Source organism: Corylus avellana, chromosome 9, assembly GCF_965113065.1.
Source record: "Corylus avellana chromosome 9, dhCorAvel1.hap1.2, whole genome shotgun sequence".
Taxonomy (NCBI): Eukaryota; Viridiplantae; Streptophyta; class Magnoliopsida; order Fagales; family Betulaceae; genus Corylus; species Corylus avellana.
This window is the reverse complement of record NC_142498.1, coordinates 9206864-9227039: the sequence shown is the minus strand read 5'-3', so window position 1 is coordinate 9227039 and position 20176 is coordinate 9206864. Positions and strand designations below refer to the sequence as shown.

The 20176-nt window shown below is 36.5% G+C and overlaps 2 protein-coding genes across 4 annotated transcripts; one reads left to right on the top strand and one right to left on the bottom strand.

Moving 5' to 3' along the window:
* Positions 1 to 228: 228 nt before the first annotated feature.
* On the top strand, positions 229 to 4678 carry ASP3 (aspartate aminotransferase 3). The gene is made up of 12 exons (XM_059604986.2): positions 229 to 539; positions 933 to 1004; positions 1244 to 1305; positions 1385 to 1468; positions 1659 to 1758; positions 1846 to 1966; positions 2234 to 2397; positions 2524 to 2661; positions 3018 to 3139; positions 3388 to 3482; positions 3784 to 3904; positions 4320 to 4678. Exons 1-12 carry the CDS (start codon positions 300 to 302, stop codon positions 4402 to 4404), a joined length of 1404 nt encoding a protein of 467 aa, XP_059460969.2. The 5' UTR covers positions 229 to 299; the 3' UTR covers positions 4405 to 4678.
* Positions 4679 to 6689: 2011 nt separating this feature from the next.
* On the bottom strand, positions 6690 to 14922 carry LOC132189592 (transcription factor MYB3R-1). 3 transcript variants are annotated; one of them, XM_059604338.2, is made up of 13 exons: positions 14763 to 14922; positions 14015 to 14231; positions 13884 to 13929; positions 13415 to 13469; positions 13162 to 13219; positions 11700 to 11794; positions 11468 to 11571; positions 10882 to 11010; positions 8840 to 10649; positions 7956 to 8302; positions 7561 to 7675; positions 7242 to 7478; positions 6690 to 6930 (listed from the first exon to the last, which is right to left on the bottom strand). In XM_059604338.2, exons 2-13 carry the CDS (start codon positions 14055 to 14057, stop codon positions 6805 to 6807), a joined length of 3165 nt encoding a protein of 1054 aa, XP_059460321.2. In that variant the 5' UTR covers positions 14058 to 14231; positions 14763 to 14922; the 3' UTR covers positions 6690 to 6804. The 3 variants fall into 3 exon arrangements, with proteins under 3 accessions (XP_059460321.2, XP_059460320.2, XP_059460322.2); XM_059604337.2 differs by having other exon boundaries at positions 14015 to 14228; XM_059604339.2 differs by lacking the exon at positions 13884 to 13929 and having other exon boundaries at positions 14015 to 14228.
* Positions 14923 to 20176: the final 5254 nt, after the last annotated feature.

Genomic DNA, 20176 nt, shown 5'->3' with positions numbered 1-20176 from the left:
ATTAAGAAATATAAAAAAAAAAATTATATATTTTTCTTATATTCTAACCATTCTTGTCTAGCTCAAAAAGAGGATTTTCTAACCTCTAAAAAAAAAAAAAAAGAACTGTAATAGAACGGGCCCACATGATCAAAACACGTCACCACGTGACAGGCTCCATCAGTCGCCGCGTAAGCAGCATTGAGACCTAACCCGCTTAATAAAATGCATCCTACCGTACGTCGAGCACGCGATCCCGCACTTACCAAAAGAGAAACTAAAAGGCGTATTGTATTTTAAAGCTTGGGAGAGGGACTAAGATGCGCCCACAGTTAACGTCACCCGACGCCCATAGTATTGCTTCTCCTTCTTCTCCTTCCTCTGCTATTTCAGCGAGTGATCGGAGGTTGAACGCTCTGGTCAGACACCTTGTGGACGCTTTGCCTGCGATGGACTCTAAGAATCTTAACGACACCGTTTCTGCCTCTCCTACCTCCGGCTTCCACGCCGATTCCGTTTTCGCTCACGTTGTTCGTGCTCCCGAAGATCCCATCCTCGGGGTACTCTCTCTCTCTCTCTCTCTCTCTGTGTTTAGCTGCAGAGAAAACTGAGGAAAAATAGTAGAAAATGTTGCCGAGCGTGTTTTTGTGTTTATCCTCCTGAAAATAGAGTTCTACATATCTCTGTGTGATACCTAGAAGTAAGTTTTTGTGATGGAAAATCTGTTTTTCGGTTTATGGATGTTGATCGCAATCGCTGAAGGCCATGTGATCACCGAAACTCTTTGATGAGTTTCTCACGCTATTCTATATTTTCTCAGCGGCCAAACAGAGCGTTTGGCTCTATTTTTTTTTTTTTTTTTATATTGATATTGGTGTTATGAAACGTAAATGGCCGCAGATGTTGAACTAATAATAGACTAAACTAAACTAAACTTATGTTGGATTGAACAGGTGACTGTTGCATATAACAAAGATCCAAGCCCGGTTAAGCTGAATTTGGGTGTTGGCGCTTACCGAACCGAGGTGATGATTTATTTTTTCGTTGGGCTAATTCGAAGTAATATTGTTGAAATTTTATTTAAAGCAAGAAGCGCCATATTTCATTAATTAGGTATGCATCTTGTTTTTTCATACATGGGATAGGGGTTAATTGATTGTAGATGAACAGTTTCAGGGGAGTCTGATGGGGGTTAAATGTTAAATGCATTTGCTTATATCTGATTTGACATGTTACTAAGCTGGTAGTGTCAATGGCGTAACAGGAAGGAAAACCTCTTGTTCTTAATGTAGTGAGGCGAGCAGAGCAGCAGATTGTTAATGACAGGTAAGCTAGTTGATGGTTATCATTGTGATCTCAACTTTGTTCAAAGTGGTGATTGAATTTGTATTTGTTTGATGTCTAGGGCACGCGTGAAGGAATACCTTCCTATTGTTGGACTTGCAGATTTCAACAAATTGAGTGCTAAGCTTATTCTTGGTGCTGACAGGTAAGGAAGCCGAATGTTTTAAGGGATGAATTAGATCGAACTGTGTTTGATAACACAACTTATCAAAACAAACAAACAAAAAAAAATTGTGTTTGATAAACACATTGTATTGAATATAAGGATGTTTGACATAGGAGGTTTCTTGTTGGTTCTTTGCCTGATTGCTTTTTTCTTTTGGCAATGCATATAGCCCTGCTATTCAAGAGAACAGGGTAACCACTGTCGAGTGCTTGTCTGGTACCGGCTCATTGAGAGTTGGAGGTGAATTTTTGGCAAGACATTACCATCAAGTAAAGTGCTTACTTGTTGAATTGTTTTTTGATAATTGTTCCTTATATGGTTTCATATTTACCCTTATCATCTCTGTTGTTCTGCAGCGCACAATATACATTCCCCAGCCAACATGGGGAAACCACCCAAAAGTCTTCACTATAGCAGGTCTATCTGTGAAAACTTACCGATATTATGATCCAGCAACACGCGGGCTGAACTTCCAAGGTTTGGAATATCCTACTTGCAAGTGTGAATTGATTGCTTTATTTATGAATGATTAATAATATCAGATGATCTTCTTTAATAATTTATTCCTTACGTTTCTTGTATTTTTATCCTGTGTTCCCCATCCTTTTATTTTATCTTTGTTTGTTAACTTATGTTGTTGTATCACTCAGTGTTTATGATATTCTTGCATATATTGCTGGCAAAGAACATAATGTTTTTGTAGTTCTTTCTGATGTTAAGATATTAACTTACTGTTGCTGACAGGCCTCCTAGAAGACCTTGGTTCTGCACCATCTGGAGCTATTGTGCTGCTTCATGCATGTGCACACAACCCCACCGGTGTTGATCCAACAGTTCAGCAGTGGGAGCAGATCAGGCAGCTGATGAGATCAAAAGCATTATTGCCTTTCTTTGACAGTGCATATCAGGTAGGCAACTTTATATGCAACAAGTGCAACCAGCAATTTCCCCTATCACTAGAATTCATATGTTTATTCCTTGTTTAACATCATCCCATCCTTATGAACTGAAATTGTACTTTTTTGGCATCAAAGGGTTTTGCAAGTGGAAGTCTGGATGCAGATGCACAGTCTGTTCGTATGTTTGTTGCTGATGGTGGTGAATGCCTTGTTGCTCAGAGTTATGCTAAGAACATGGGACTCTATGGGGAACGAGTTGGTGCCTTGAGCATAGTAAGACTCTTACACCAACTTCCACAAGGTTAATGTTTCATATGTTTAGCTGATGGTGGAATAACAGTTCAATTTCGTAGGGGTATACGACTTCTATATACCTTTAAAATTTATTGTTTGTAACTTTGTACCTTTTGATTCTTAGTGCATGTTGCCTGTTACATCATGTGAATGAATTTCTTTTTAGGGCTTCTGATCCACTTATTGGGTTGCTGCTGTCTAGTTATAATTAAAATTAACATTCATATCAGTTCAAATTTATGCTTTTGATCCTGCTGTTTTTGGAACAACAATTGATCTCTACCTCTGCATATTTTCTTTGATTATTGTCATCTCAATTTTATACGTGAATATAGGTCTGCAAGACTGCTGATATTGCAAGCAGAGTTGAAAGCCAAGTGAAACTTGTAGTCAGGCCTATGTATTCAAACCCACCCATTCATGGTGCATCTATTGTGGCTACCATCCTCAAGGACAGGTAATTCAAAACTTGACAAGATTCCTGACTAGCACAACTAGGAAAAGGAGTAGCTTTGAAGTACCAGGACATTTTTTTTTTCTACTTTTTTACATTCTTTCCTTTTTAATGAAATAAAAAAATAAAAAAATAAAAAATTGAAGGAAAGAAAAGAAGATATCCTAACAATAGACAGCGTCTGTGCATATCTCTCGCCTGTGGAGTCCTCATTTTGTTATGGTGCATACATCTTTCTGTGGTACTTACAGGGACATGTACAATGAATGGACTATTGAGTTGAAGGCAATGGCTGACCGTATTATCAGCATGCGCCATCAACTTTTTGATGCCTTACGTGCTAAAGGTCAGCATTTTTTAAGTTTTATTCCTGTTCTCATCCTTTAATGGTAGCACCGGTTTTGTTTTTTACATTTTTTTACTAGTACTTCTTGGGTAGGTAGTGGTCTGGAGTGTGCATTAGCCTCTTAGTGTGGGCAAGAATTGATTGAGACCCGCCGCCCCTCCTCCCCTCTCCCTCCTTTTCTTCATCTGTTAACCTCTGTTTTAACCTTATTGTGCATAACATGAATGCTTGTCTGCTTGTTAATTGTGTTTATAAAAGTGGACATAGTGTATGCATTTGTTTAACTTAACCTATCTGTCAGGTACACCTGGGGACTGGAGTCATATTATTAAGCAGATTGGAATGTTTACTTTCACGGGATTGAACTCGGAACAAGTTGCTTTCATGACTAGAGAGTACCATATATACATGACATCTGATGGGTAAGAAGATTTATTTCTTTAACTTTTTTTTTTTTTTTTGTCAGTATTAAAAACAAAATGTATTAACTTAATTAATCATAGAAGAGGTTTATCACAAGGAAAATTTATGTTAACAAGTTGAGGATATGTGCAGCTCCTAATTCGGCAGGGTACTATTTTTTTTTTTTTTTTTTTTACATGTCCGTACAAGAGAGCAGCATACTATTATTACAATTTATTAGTTGTAATAAATTTTCTTTCTTCAAAAGCATGTCTAGGCTGATCTAATAAATTTTTACTAGTCAAATCCAAAGCTGATATAGGCATTGCTTTCTTTAAAAGCATGTCTAGGCATCTATGGTACACATTGTGTTCACAAGAGACAAAACAATTTCAACTCCAATTCCTAAATCCTTGCTTTCTGTGAATAATGCAGGAGGATTAGCATGGCAGGTCTTAGCACTAGGACAATCCCTCATCTTACGGACGCAATTCATGCAGCTGTTACTGGTGTTGTCTGAATATATATATATATATATATATATAGGCAACATTCTTCTAGTGAGAATCTCTAAGGTCTTGCCATATCCGTCTACTCTTTATATTTAACTATTTTTGTTTCAATAATTGCCCTCTAAAATACTGAGGGGTTGAAAGATGGTGGTGTTTGATAATTGAGGATTGTTGAAGAGATTTTATATGAAGCTTAGAAATTTTGGACCAGTTATTTTTATAGCTTGTATGAGGAAGATTTTGCTCTCACTGGCTCATATTGCTCTGGAAGAGTTTCTTTTATCCTCTACTTCCTTGCCAAGAAATGTAAGAAATAGATGCGGAAAATTGAAATTTAAAATTCAGTTTGAAGTGCTCGGGGGAGCTTATTTCTGGGCAAAGATAGGAAAAAGAAAAGAGAATGGGTGGCTTTTTCTTCGGCTATGAGTTAGGGGCTTCATTATTCAAATCTATGGTTCTCCTTTTTAGGGGGGCGTCCGGGCTTAAATAACTAGTCGTTTATTGACCATAAAGACGTTTATCAATAATTGTGATTGTGGTGTATTTTACAACGTTGATGTGTCATCTTTGAATTTTTATTTTTTTTAATTTTTTTTTTAATCAATGACTAATCTAATATGGCAATTTATATCGGTCTTATTGTACCACTTTGTAGGGGCAATAAATTTGCACTTTTATAGACTTTTTTCTTTTTTGGCTTGATTCGGGTGTCTACGAAAAAAAAAAAAAAAAAACCTCTAATTCGTGTATAGAAAGGTTATACTAGTTAAAAATTCCTGGCATTATGGTAGAAGTGGAAGAGACACTGCATAGCAATAAACGATGGGTTTTGTTCCTAATTTCAAAACTTGTTAGATTTATTTGAATGGGTGGAGTTATGACCCATGGGATCAATATGCCTTTCATGAAATGCCTTAAAAGAGTGTGCCGGGTATGTGATAAGAAATTGGTGAAAAAGGAACTTCAAACCTGTTCTTTCAGCAAATACTTCAATTTAAATGGAGATTTTGATGATTTTAGTTTAGGCACAATAAAAAAATATACAACATATGTGCTCTAATTTTTCAACGTCCAAATTTAACTTTATTCTTTTTCTCTCTCCTAAAAAATTTAGAATTAAATTTAAACCGTTAAAAAACTACAACATATAAGTCTCAAGTTGGTGTTCTATAATAAACGCCCGAGAATCTCTTACATCGTATATGAAAGATCCACGAGACTGGGTCTTTTGGAGCTCTGGATCTTAATTTGAGTATTCATGAAATTGGCAGGGTGTTCACAGCAATGTTAAATAACTTAATATGATTTATCTACAGCTGATTGTTAGTCACCTCTAATATAATTTTTTTTTTTTTTTTTTGAAAAAAAAACATGATCCTGTATACTTTTGAACGTACATGAACTTCCACGTGAATTTTGTATATCATCTACATTAAAAAGCTTTGATCTGATTGAAGCTGTGGAAAATGGAAGTTTCAAATAATACATCATATGTAAAATGCTGGAATCCAAAGTCAACGAACAAATCCTTGCTTATCTGCTAGTTTAACTGAAACCCAGAATACAAATCTTTGCCTTTCCGAAGAGCACTTTGTTTTGTCTTGAGAGACGGAGGGTGTGTGAGTGAAATCTCCAACTCTAGGCAATAGCATATTATGTAACACCCCGGTCCCATATTGGGAAGATGAGAAGAAGCCCACATAGAGTGGGTAGTTTATAAAGATAGTCATGGGTGCTAAGTCCCACATTGCCTAGTTACTAGGTGAAAATGGGCTTTATAATGAATTTTAGGGAAACTCCAAATTGACTAGTCCTTTTGGGGTAATAGCGCAGATGTGGCTAGCGCTTTTCCCTAGGTCGTTACATCTGGTATCAGAGCCACCTACTAACGCCAGGCCATGTGGTATTAGAGCATTGCATGACGTAGCCCTGACGAGGACGTCAGGAATTTAAGAGGGGGAGTTTGTAACACCCCGGTCCCATATTGGGAAGATGAGAAGAAGCCCACATAGAGTGAGTAGTTTATAAAGATAGTCATGGGTGCTAAGTCCCACATTGCCTAGTTACTAGGTGAAAATGGGCTTTATAATGAATTTTAGGGAAACTCCAAATTGACTAGTCCTTTTGGGGTAATAGCGCAGATGTGGCTAGCGCTTTTCCCTAGGTCGTTACATATTATCTGCTGGGTAATGTGATGTGCAGATGCATTATCTTGTAATGGAATTCCCAATTGTGATCATTAAGAGGCATACGGTCCGCTTGAAAAATGAGGTAACATAATCTAAAGAGTACATTGAACTTGAACCTTCTATCAATTAATCAAAATCAAGAAGTGCAACAGTGAAAGAGGAAGAACAATATGTATATATCGACTTCAAATAATGACAGTGAAAGGCTTTTAGCCATAGCTATCTGCATTCCTTTAACAGATAGGAAGACGGACTTGACAAGCTTATACCGTTCGAGGATTTCACATTTTCTGCTCCCTTCCTAGGTGTTCCACATTCACTGAAGTCAAGGATGCGACGCTCTGTCTGCAAGATTTCAAAATAATCTATTCAGCGGATTTTATGATACATTTCAAGGAATCTATTAATAGGATACAAGAATTAAAAATATGAAAAAAAATAAAAACAAAAACAAAAACAAAAGCAAAATAATAGTTGTAGCTTATTCAATTCGTATTAACCATCTCCATCATGTTTATGAATGTACTGCAAATGAACCATTTTTGTGGAAAATAACTAAAATGGAACATTGCTAGCCTACCATACTGCCCTACTAGCGCCAGTTATTTGTTATGGAAAAAACTTCTATGGAGAAACTTAAGCAAAACTTGTCATACCAGAACATTTGGAGCCAAATGGGAACGGCTCCCAGTATGGTTATGTGGTACATGATTGTTTTCTTGGTCCAGATTTCCATGGTTGGTGCATTTTTCCTTTAGTAATGTTTTTGGAGTTTCATTTCCCAAAACCTCCTGGGCATTGGCGTATGCAGCCGCACTGTGCTCACTTATCTGTTTCATCAACCCAATGGCATCCAAGCTTTTATCTCCTGGGCTCATAAAATACCCCATATCCTGGAGGAAATAGCAAATATCAATAAAAGAACCATAAACCATATACTTGACGAAAATACTTATGAATCAGAACTTGTGATACCTCAATTGTTATGTCAGTATCAATCCTTGGACCAGGCAGAAAAGAGTTGATGAACCAAGGGGATTTCCATGCTGAAGGGGATTCAATACTTCTTTTAAATGGAGTTCCGCCAAATCTGAAACAAACACCACCAAAGCAACCTATCAGAAACAATCATGCTCAATCTTCAATGATCAACGAAATATCAGCAGGGGGCACTAAGCTTCAAGCTCAGCATTGCTAGAAATCAGACACGCATCACAACGCTCCGAAGCTGAAGGGAAAGTGTCTGATTTTACATGCTTAAAAATTCCACTACCAGCACCATTCCTTGAATTATCACTAGTAATCACCCAAAGAATGCACCAGAGCAATAAAATGAAAACTGATAACGAGTAAAAGTGGCTCAATCTTACATGCTAAAAGTTTCAATAACAGCATCATTCCGAGCATTATCAACTGTAGTCGCCACAGGAGCTGATGAAGAAGCAGACTGTACACATGTAACTGCTACTGAATGACTTTCATGCTTCTTCTTGCAAACAGTAGGGGAGCTAACAGATGTGCCTGGATTTCCACAAGATGATTTGTTAGAAATGCCTTGATCTGATGCAGCTGCCAAGCTTCTAGAATGTTGATTTCTTGGACTTCTAACATTTGAACCTAGTAATGCTCTGTCTGCTTTGGAACCAACTTGACTGGGAGAATGCAAAAGCAGATCATTCATGTTGTGTTCAGCAAGGACTCCAGAAGGCTGCTGGACCTGAAAAACGTAAAGATTTTAGATTAGAGAGAGAGAGAGAGAGAGAGAGAGAGGGATGAGGGCTAAATATACGAAACCTATTGAATAAACTTCGGTCATTACCTACCAATTCTCTCCACAACACAGATAAAACCAGATTTATGGGCGGCAATTATAATCAGTACTAGAAGAAATGAAAAGCAATAAAACTGAATACGTACATAAAGAGAACATACGCAAAATTTTATTTTAAAGGAAAGCAGAATTAACCAATTGATCAAAAAGGAGAATAAAACTGTAAATTTAAATTTTTTTGCAGTCCAACAACCTAAGCAACACCCTGGAGAATTTCAAGATGTTGACCAGATCACACACGCAAATTATTAGTCAGAACACAGTCAGCATAAAATACAAAGTTAAGACTAGCTAATCAGCTTGAGTCAACCACATCGTAATTTGTTGTACCAAAGGAAACTCAGACTCTTTACTAATTTCTTCATTTGCAGAAAATGCTGAACAATTCAAAATAAATAAATGAAAGCTAGTAAGAGAACGTACAATATGGGCAGCAGTGTCAACATTAACCTTGATCTTAGCATCAACATCAGCAGTCACCTGCTTTGTATTGTCCTGGGAATTACCATTATCAAAACTTTTCTCTACAATTTTACCATCAGAAAATGCAGCACCATCTCTTCCCTTTTCTTTGTTCCCTTCCAAGGCAAGATCAAAATTTTCTTTATCATCAGCGGAGGCTCCAGAATTCTTTTTATGGTTAGATGGTGGAGGTGCTCTTTGGGTCCCACTGTCATCAAACATAACATCTAAACGTGAAAAATCTCTTGCCAAACTGGATTTCATGCTGATCTCAAGCTTTTTGTCAATTCTTCTATCTGACAATGGTGACAAAAACTCGCGGTGTCGTTTCTTCAATATGGATGGTGTACCTGTGAAAGTTTTAGCAGCAGATTTTAACAAAGCATCTGGAGTATCATCACGAGATGGTGAATCACACAACCTAAATGGGGTGATGCAGTTCACAGAAGACATCATAAGCTGGCGGATACCAAGTGGACTATATTCTTGCTGCATGTCACTCCCAGATTGTATCAGATCACAGCTGAAAAATGGAATATCCATGCTTGGTACACGAGGAGGCTCATAATACAGTGCTCCAGCCTCCTGTTGCTCTGTATGTGCATGTGGTCTTTCACCTATAGAAGGGCAAGTGTGCGTGATATCTGAACCTGAACCAAAACTATTTACAGGTACTAATTTTGAAGATTCCTTTACAACATCCGGTTGCTCTTGTATTCCTGTATTCTCTGCACTGTTATTGCAAGGAGAACCAGCAGAGCCATTGGTATAGATAAAGCCATCATGGACACTAGTGACAAACTCTTGTTCCTGAGTTTCAAATAAATGGCTAGGTTCGTCACCGTATACAAGTGTACAACCACCATCTACAGATACAAAAGCCTGAGAGTATGAAGTACCTATTAGGTCAGGCCTAGGAGGACAATATGTTTGTGAAGCTGAAGTTCCACCCATCTCAGGTATCACGCAGTCTGTTGATTGGCAATGAAATGAATCTATGTATCCGCTCGAGGTGACAATATTGGAGCCTTTTGTCAGATTTCCAGAGAAAAAATTACCATCATTTATTGCCTCTGAAAACAGAACTCTACAACATTCATCGTCAGATATCAACACGTTATAAGAACCCATGGCTATATAGCCCATTGAAGTAGAAGCATTCAACTCGGCAGAAGTTTGAAATGGCACATTCACCATTTCATGGCTTTCATTAGTACCTAAACAATGTCTTTGCAATTGCGACGATTCCTGCTCCAATTCCAGTGATGAGACATTTGGCAAAGCATGTATATTAAACTGGTGACCCCTGCTGCCAGAGGTCCCAGCATCATGCGAAAAATTTTGCTCAAGAAATTTGTCAGAGTCACACGTAATATCTGACATTGAAAAAGCAACATCTTCCAGAGATTTGTAATATTGTTCGGAACAAGATGGCAGACTTGACTTTTCTTCGTTTGCTAAACCAGGTTCTTGAGTCGATGGAAATTCCTCTCTGATATGTGAAACCGCATTGGCCATTTCACTAGTAGACTGAAAGAACCCAGCAACAGACGAATCTTGACTGCATTCTGAAATTTCCTCTGCTTCTATCCCTTTGGAACTAGTATCACCACCACTACTCTGCATCCTTGAAGAAGATGAAAGCATGGGTTGATTTTGATGTCCGACATGAGGAAGGGATGGGAACTGCGCAAGTAAACCTGATGCCAGATAAGAATCCAATTTCTTTTTTACAGAACTGTTCCAGTGATTTTTTATAGCATTGTCTGTCCTGTTGACCACACAAGTGCAGAGACATCAAAACTCTAGATTTTGCAAGTATCAAACACCAGTAAAATAAGCAGATTGTTATAACATAAATCTTAGGATAGAACAGTAGTGCAAGAAATACAGTATAAGGAACTAAAGAATACAAAGAAACTGAGAAAAAAAAAAAAAAAAAAAAGAGGAGGTAAAAAAATGGAAAAATTGCAGCCCCTTATACAAATAACTAATGAACATACCTTCCTGGCAAGAACTTTGTTAGCTCTGCCCATTTGTTCCCATAAATCTTATGGGCACGAATCAGAGCCAGTTCCTCTTCCTGGGTCCACGCCTCTTTGTTTATAGAAGGGTTAAGATGATTATGCCACCTAAAATTGATATCAATTTGCATGAGGCCAAATACAGCATACAGTTGCTGAGACACAACACACACACAAGACAGCTAAATGTGTTTTATGATTGAACAGTAAAATTTATATTTACATCCTTTAGAAAGGCACCAATACAGCACTTGACTAACTGTGACTGACTGTTTATATTTGAAGGGCCCTTTGCCTCTTTGTTTATAGCAGGATTTAGATGAGTATGAAAACTAAAATTGGTATCAATTTGCATGAGTACAAAGTACAGCATACAGCAGCTCACACACAAAACACATACAAGACAGCTAAATATGATTCATAATTGAACACAATTTATAACTTCATCATCCAGAAAGGAAAAAAAATACATCAGTAGACTAGCAATTAATATTTGTGAGGGGAGGGGGGAATCATGGTAAAGAGAAAACCATCAAATTAGTTAGAAAAAGCCCTTTAGGCATACCTTTCACGGCACTGCTTACCGATACGTCCAGGTAAATGCTGTGCAATTGTGGACCATTTTTTTGGACCATATTTTTGTACCAATTTAGCCATCATTTCATCCTCCTATTCACAATTTACAAAAGTAACCAGTAAGATCATAATCATAAAAAGACAAGGCAACACAACTATGGTGAAAATGCAAAAGGGCATTGAGGGAATTTGACACAAAACAACCAGTTATTATAGGTCACCTCTTTAGACCATGGGCCTTTGACAAGCTCTGGATTCAAGACCTTCTGCCACCTATGTAGGCATTGTACATCAGTGCGGTCCTTGAAACACTCCGCTGCAGGGCCAAATTTTACAATAAAGAATAAGCATAAGTTATGAAACATTATGACAAGTCAAAAGTACCACAGTTAAGAAATATAAGAGTAAAATGGCTGAATGGTTTGGCCATCTGCAAAAAACACCTAACAAAAAGAGATTAAGTTCATAATTTAAGCAATAGAAGGACAAGACTAAGACCAAAGACTGTTTGGGCTCAAAAGTAGCACCAACTGAGAATTGAAAGTAAATTTGCTGAAATAAATGTTCACATGTAACAAGCTCCTAGAACTGCATCAGGAAGAGGTTGACTCAATAGGACAATGATAAGAAATGGTGTGGGCCACAAGAAAGAGATAAGACATAATAGCTCATGAATAATAGCATATGGCCCAATGTGATTTGCTAGGTGTTTGCTTTTGTATATTTACTGAGTACTTGGATTGTGCCCTTTGCACTTTTTAATGAACTTGCTTTATTTATCCAAAAATAAATAAATAATAGCATATGGCCCTATGTAGCTTAAACAAATAGTTAGAAAATGATTTTTTGTTCAATCGAATTCACCATGTCCGCAGAAAAATCCAATCGTAAATTTAGCCAGAAAATGGAGAAAAAATAAATAAATAAAAGTTCTGTACAAATTATTTGCCAAAAGCACCCAAAGAGGGACCAAAATGGGCCCATTTGGAAGGGAAAAGAAAGTGTAGCACACAAAATGAGAGTGAGACCATATAAAGTTATCTGGAAACATTTTTCAAACAGTAGTTCAAGCAGGACTAAACTTTTCCATCCAAGACACCTGTAAGTGACTACGTCATTTCATCAATCTTACAATTACAAACCAATAATCCAAATTCACGGAACATAGTTAGAGTTGTCAAAAAAATCGGCCCAGCAAATAATTTGTTAGTTTTGAAAAGATTCCTACATTGGTCAGTGATCTAGAGGTCCACTGTCCAAAACTGCAAGTTAAAGTTGTTGTTTCCTCCGTTAATATCTTATAGAAGACATTTGATGCTGCCAAATTAAACCAAGTAGAACTTTATGTCTTAAACCAATGCATTATTTCTTTTCATTATATTTTGGTCAAGTTAATGAGCTATCAAAAATAAACCAAGTAGAACCCTATCATGGGCTTCAAAAAACTGCAGGCCATCTAAAAAGCTACAAATATACAATGTGCAAATTAATTGGTAACCAATAACTCATAAATGTGTAATATAGGAACAAATGAAAATCTTAGAAAGCAAACTGTTTGAATAAATCAGAAAGATGTATATACAAGGTATAAAATAGAAAAAAGAAATTCTGAAGTATAATGAAGCACATCTTTTGTTGAATAATATGCTGACAGAGATAAACACATTGATTCCGCAATAATACCTATTTTCTTCCAATTCTTTCCTTTAAAGCTCTGAACAGCCTTCCGCAAAATCTCATCCTAAAACACATTGAAAATTCATTGCATTAACTTGATCAAAATATAATGAAAAGAAATAATGCATTTACATCTGAACAAATGTAATTATAACTTAAACACAAGGATCAATGGAGAACTCATATTAGTTCCGTAACCCAATAGAGCAGCAACAGTAGCAAATCGAACAATTAGTTCTCATGAAAAAATAGACTTTACCTCTTCAAGTGTCCATTGTCCTTTGGTAGAACGCCTTGTCGGACCACTAGTCCTCCTGAAAAAGAGTAGTAAAATGTTAAGAAGCATTCAGTTGCTAACAAAACTGCCATTTCCTCAATCAGAGCACAAATATTCATGATATGAGTAAAATTAACCATTACCAAGATACCAACATTCAACTCATAGTACTAAAAGCTAGGTTTTCCTATAGAAAAATACCCAATAAAGAAAAGACTTCCTCAATCTGATTTTATATTTGTAGGTTGAGATTCTAGAAAAACAAAAATCAAGAGAAGCTGTTTCTCAATAAATGTTTTTTAATTTTAAAAGCACTGCCATAACATGCGAGAAAAGCCTGATAGAACATGAATTCAAGGACATGAACTATCAGGGGAATGGTGCCGAGCACTAATTGAAATCTATTTCAGCCAAAGTTATAAAGCAAGCACCAAAAATAACTTGAAACGACCTATTCCTCATTGACTGGTCGAAAATGGTTCCAACAAGTTGACAAGCTGAAGTTCACAGCAAAACATTATCAGAGGAAGAAAATTGGAGACATTCATCCAAAGAACGCAATTCTAGATGCTATTAAATTACCCATGTAGAGCTCGCATTTTCTGACCACCATCCCCGAACCCATCTTGGGTAGTAGAGATTGTCCTGTCACCTTCCATAGCTATTTGACAAATAGGTAAAGCTGCATACCCCAATTCCCACTCGACAGCAACTCTTTCCACAATATGTTCTCCAAATCATTATATTCTAGCTAAGAAGAGGCAGTGCCTACCTTCGCGCACGACAAACCCACAAGCTGCTAGGGTAAAGAAACACAGATTAAAACAGACATCATAAAATTAATAACAAAATAGTCAAAATTGAAGCGAGAACAAAGTACAAAAACGAGCTAGATGGCAAAAACAAAGCTATAAATCTATGAAATTTGTAGCCGTTACTCTACTTAAACTAAAGATCTGTAATTTTTAAAATTCAAGCTGAATAATTCAAAAGAAAAAGAATCAAGAAGTACACAAATAGCTTTTGAAACAACCTAGGAAATCATAAGCAATATATACCATGAGTCCGACAAAACATTGAAAATGTTCCCAAAGAAAACCTAGTACCCATCGAACTCAGGTATGAAAAATTTATAAAATTTGAGACAAATTTCGAGCAAAGTTAAAGATCAAAGGAAAATCTATCAGATCAAACCTAAAACACTCGCCAAAGTACATGAATCATTAATATTTTATGAAATCCAAAGCTCGTCGAAAACCGAAAAATCGACACCCGAGAAACAAATTTCAAATTTAAGCAAAGGAATGGGTAAGGCAGGCCAGGCACTCACAGAACTGAGCTTTAGAATGCAAAACGCAGAGAATCGACAGGGAGAGGAAACCGATTGGCGCGATCAAAACGGTGCGCATTTGCAGATCCAGAGGAAGATATGTGAAGAGAAGCCGGAGAGAGAGAGGGGGGGGAGAGAGAGAGTGAAACGGTCCGCTGTATTCAAACATGGAAGGGGCGGACAATGAGATTCAAACCCTATGGTTAAAAGTCGAGCAAGTTAAGGTGAATGGGCGGATGAGATCTTGTCCACGTGGGAATCGCGGCCGTCCCACTCCACTCACAGGTTGTTTGGTCTTTTTCAAAAGTTGTGTTTTCTCTTTTTCTTTTTTGAAACTAATAATTCAAAATATATAATTTGAAATCTATAGTCAACATTTATATTTGTATTATTATCAGTAGTTGGTCTTTTTATAATTACTTGGAAACTATCACACCACATGCTGTCTCCAAAGGATAGTACAATTATCCATGTGTTTGTTACACCATAATTTAATCTTGTTTCTTTTTATTTTTGGTAAATATATTATAAATCACTGAGTCAACCTACTAAAATAAAAAAATGTCTTAAGTTTTTTTTTTCAAATATTTACTACATGGGTCAATTGAAATGCCAATAAAATTCCTACTGTTAAAAATTTTTAACTGCAGTTAGATTGGTTGAAACGCATCATTTTCAGGAAGAAAAATGTTTGGTTTCATTAAAAAGTTTATCTTTTGGCCATTTTAATCCTAGGTGGCATGGCCCATTTTTCAGAAATCTATTAATTTATTGTTTAAAATCTATTAATTTTAAAATGGATCATGTTACATATGATTAAAATGGTCAAAATATGAATTTTTTAATGAATTTCAATAATTTCTCTTTTAAGGAATGCCATATCAGTCGAACTTTTTGATCTTACGTGTCCATAGTGGACACATAGGATCAAAACTCACCGTTTTGGCCCTATCCAAAACGGTGACTTGGGGTTTTTTTTGTTTATACTCCCAAATCGTTCTTCCCCACATCTTTCCCAATCAAACCTACGCAGCCACCAACACACCCACTGACGCACAGAACCCACCAGTCAACACTCAGTCCGGTGTCACTCAATCCAGCGTCGTTTTCAACTGTCTCAAATTTAGTTTAACCTTCTTTCTTTTTTTTTCATACAGGACCTAAGCTAAATTCAGCTTTAGTATAGGTGGCACTGCAGAAGGGAGGGTTCTCTTTGGATTTTGTTTTCTGGTCTCATTTTATTTGGAAGATTGTTGATTTAATTTGGAATATTTGACACTGCAAAAGGGTAGGTACTCTGTTTTTGCCTTAATAAAAACGTGATTATAATCAAATACATAGAAAAAGGCTCAGGCTCAGGCTCAGGCTCAGGCTCGGATGAATAGAACTCAGACTCAGTTTCCCAACACAAACGCTCACACCCAAACATCTTGATGATGCAAATTCACTCACTCCCACAAAGCTAAAGAATTTTCAACAAAACCCATAAACTACTTCCTGAAGTCTTCGATCCTTAGTCAACTCTTCCAAATAAAATGACGCCGGACTGAGTGTTGGCCGATGGGTTCTGTTGCGTCGGTGGGTGTGTTGGTAGGTCTCCGTGGGTGCGTCAGTGGTTGCGTGGGTTTGATTAGAAGGATGTGAAGAACAATTTGGGAGTTTAAACAAAAAATCTCAAGTCAGCCAAAACTTACCGTTTTGTATACGGCCAAAACGATGAGTTTTGATCCTACGTGTTCACTGTGGACACGTAGAATCAAAAAATTCGACTAATATGGCCTTTCTTAAAATGGTGCGTTTCAACCAATCTAACGGCACTTAAAAATTTTTTACTAGAAATTTTATTGGCATTTCGATTGATCCAAGGAGTAAATATTCGGAAACAAAAAAAAAAAATCCTGCTTAGGGATTTTTTTAGTTTTAGCGGGTTGACTTAGAGACTTATAATATATTTATCTTTTTTTTTTCTTGGCCGGAATTAAATGATTTTCTATTTTCTTTTGGCATAATTTGGTTGGCTTCATTTTCGGTGCATTAGTATTAAAAGGTGCAAATATTTATTAGTAAATTATAAAGATACAATTGAGATTAAAGTTATTAGCCGTGAAGTCAAATTTGATAAGCATTTACAATAAAATAAGAGTAGCTATTTCCGCTGCTCAAAATTCTTTTTTATTTTTATTTCTTCTAATTTGTCTACTCATCAGCGTCAAAGCCCAATGTATCGCTGTGTGGGGATGAAATCCACCTGTGCTTCCAAGCTCCGAACATGATGAAATTCAAGAATGCTTCGATTAAGAGGCAGCTCCAAGACAGCGTTAATGGTTGCGGCTCATGAGTAAATATGTTGTAAAGGGAAAGAACTACAATTTGGTTATTCACTGTTCATTCTACAAGAAAAAACTACAATTTGGTCATTCTTGTTGGAGAGAAAGGAAAAAAAAAAAAAATAGAAGATAACAATCAAATTTAACCATTATAGTGAATCTGCCTACTCTGTTGGAGATGCTCTGGAGTTGAATTTCCGTTGGGGCTAGAATAGATTGAGTTGACAAGTTTTAGAAAGACACCATTAGAAAAATCCTCTTATTTAAAAGAAAAAAAAAAAAAAACAATAAAAAAACCGTTGCAAATCTTTGGGGGAACAAGGCCTATAAATTCATCTTTTGACCGTCATTGTAAGAATTGAAGACATAGTATCAATTTTATGTTTTACAAAGATTACATATGAATATTACAGGTAATTCAAACTGGAGTTCAATTTAAATGGAAAAACATATAATCAGGAAAAAAAAAATTTATGGCATGTTTGGTATGCAGAATTGCTATTCCATTAAGAAAAAATAACTATTATTAAGAATGAAAAAAATGTGGAATTTTTTTTTTTTTGGAAAAAAAAATGTGGAATTGAAAGTTATTCATATTTTTTAGTTTTGTGACAATACATGCGGTTTCACCGGAAAGGATAAAAATTACTAAAATACCCAATTTTCTTCTTTAAAAAATGGAATGAAATTTGTGAGTGGTCAACCATTCATAATAGAACCCTGGAGTGGTCACACCTAGGGCTGTTAAGTGAGCGAAGCGTCTCGCGAGCAAGCTCGGGCTCGGCTCGTGCTCGACTCGAATATTAAATGAAGCACTTCATGCACACAAATCCTGGCTCGAATATTAAACGAAGTAAGCTCGGCTCGACTCGGCTAAGCTCGTGAACAACTCGTATAAGCTTGAGTGTGTGTATATATATATATATATATATATATATATATATATATAAACTAAGTAATAGATAATTAATTATAAATCTCATAATTATTAAAACCTTAAAATTGCATTTATATTTAAGCGTTAGAGAATGAAAAATTCTAGACCATTCGTGATGAAAGAAATCATTAAAAATTAGAGCAGATCCAAACGAAAAATTCTAAAGCAATCATTAAAAAAACCTCGATTCAATTAGAGCAGATCCAAACGAAAGGAAGAAGAATCAAGCAAAAACTATTGAGGGAAATTGCGAAAGGCATAAACTATTGATGAATCAAACAGACCCAAACACTATCACTACATGTCTGGTGAGTGAGAGTGAGAGAGTGGGAAATGAGAGTTCAGGTGGAAGATCCGTTGTGACTAGTGAGGGGGATTGAGAGAGAGACGTTAAAAAAATATTTTTTTGTAGGGGGCGTTGTCCCAATGCAGTCTGAATGCAACCTGTTAACTTGTCCCACATTGTTAAGAAAACATCAATCTCCAAGTTTACTTATCTATAAAATGATGCATATCCTCTCTCTTTGAAACCAAATGCCTTGCTGTATTGACTCAGGCTCCATACTCGACTAGCCAGGCTAAGCAAATACTCATATGCAAACTAACTTCTTAAGCCGTTTAAGAGTACTTGAAGTTAAAATTTTTTAAAAAAACAAAAACATTAAATATAAGAGCCAGCTCGCGAGCTGGCTCGGCTCGACTTATTATTAGCTCGAGCTCGATTTTTTTGGCTCGCCCTTGAGCTCGAGCTCGAGTAAAATTTAAACGAGCCAAGCTTGAACAAGGTAAGCTCGCTCAAGCTCAGCTCGTTTACACCCCTAGGACTCACACCACACCAAAAGCTCTTTGTGGTAGACCCCTGAAGTGCTCTACAAGGGGTGTGACTACCCCAGTGCCAGTGACGATGAAAAAGACAAAGCAAGTAGCATTAAGATCGCCAACTTTGGGCTATCAAAGATTCATGGAGATAAGAATGAACTCATAACAAAAATGTTTGACTTTTAAGAAACACCTCTTTATACGTTCCTAGAATTTGTTATGCTTAGTGAAATCCGAAGTTGTTTGGATATATGGTCTTTGAACTGTGTTAGAGATTGGGAAGGATTTTCTTGCGGAGGTGTTTTGCAAGGGACCCAAGAAAGAGGTTGTGACGCCCTGGCTTTGTACAAATGTCTCATTTCACACATGACGTTCCGATATTAAAGATGAGGGGTAATTACTTTTTTCTTCCACGAACTACAACGCATTTTCACTTTGCCCCTATGAACTACCAATCCTACTGCTCAACCCCCATGAACTACTATTTTGTACCCAAAACTCTCATTCAATTAGTCAAAGAACGGTCAAAGTGACAATGCATTGTAATTCATTGAGGCAAAGTGATAATGCATTGTAATTCATGGGGGCAAAGTGACAATGAATTGTAGTTCATGGGTGCAAAGTCACGGGTAGACCGTCTGAATTTTTGGTCCGAAAGTAATAATTCAAAATATGGAATTTAAAATCTATAGTCAGCATTTATATTTGTATTAATATTTGTAGTCGGTTTTTTATAATTACTTGGGAACTACTACACCACATGCGGGTCTCCAAGAAGATACTACAATTATTCATGTGTTGGACACCATAATTTAATTTTTTTTTTTTTTTGCATGAATTAAATGATTTTCTATTTTCTTTTGGTATATATTGGTATCTTTATAATTTGGTTGGCTCCATTTTTAGTGGATTAGTATTAAAAGGTACAAATATTTATTTGTAAATTATAAAGATATAATTGAGATCTTCAAATTTGATGAGATCTTCAAATTTCAGCTACTCAATTTTATTTTATTTTTCCTAATTTGTCTACTCATTAGCCATCAAAGCCTAAGGCATCGTCGTGTTGGGGATGAAATCCACTTATGCTTCCAAGCTCTGAATGGTTTGAAATTCGATATGGCTTCGATTAAGAGGTAGCTCCAAGACACTGTTAATGGTTGTGGCTCACGAACAAATATGTCGTGACGGGAAAGAGAGAGGGCATGGGTCAGATTTTTAGGTAGAGGAAGAAGAGAGCAATAGAGAGGGAGAAAAAGAGAGAAACATAAATAAAAGTTTATAGTGTGAACAATATTCACTTTTTATTCTACAAGAAAAAAAAAAATACA

What these genes read in the sequence shown, in the direction of transcription:
- ASP3 (XM_059604986.2), top strand. Translation starts at nt 300, where the DNA reads ATGCGCCCACAGTTAACGTCACCCGACGCCCATAGTATTGCTTCTCCT. An exon ending in TTGGCGCTTACCGAACCGAG is followed by an intron (nt 1,005 to 1,243) that starts GTGATGATTTAT and finishes ATGGCGTAACAG; the next exon opens with GAAGGAAAACCTCTTGTTCT. An exon ending in CTTATTCTTGGTGCTGACAG is followed by an intron (nt 1,469 to 1,658) that starts GTAAGGAAGCCG and finishes CAATGCATATAG; the next exon opens with CCCTGCTATTCAAGAGAACA.
- LOC132189592 (XM_059604338.2), bottom strand. Translation starts at nt 14,057, where the DNA reads ATGGGTTCGGGGATGGTGGTCAGAAAATGCGAGCTCTACATGG. An exon ending in GGTAAGCAGTGCCGTGAAAG is followed by an intron (nt 11,011 to 11,467) that starts GTATGCCTAAAG and finishes TATCAATTTTAG; the next exon opens with GTGGCATAATCATCTTAACC. An exon ending in TTGACACTGCTGCCCATATT is followed by an intron (nt 8,303 to 8,839) that starts GTACGTTCTCTT and finishes TACGTTTTTCAG; the next exon opens with GTCCAGCAGCCTTCTGGAGT.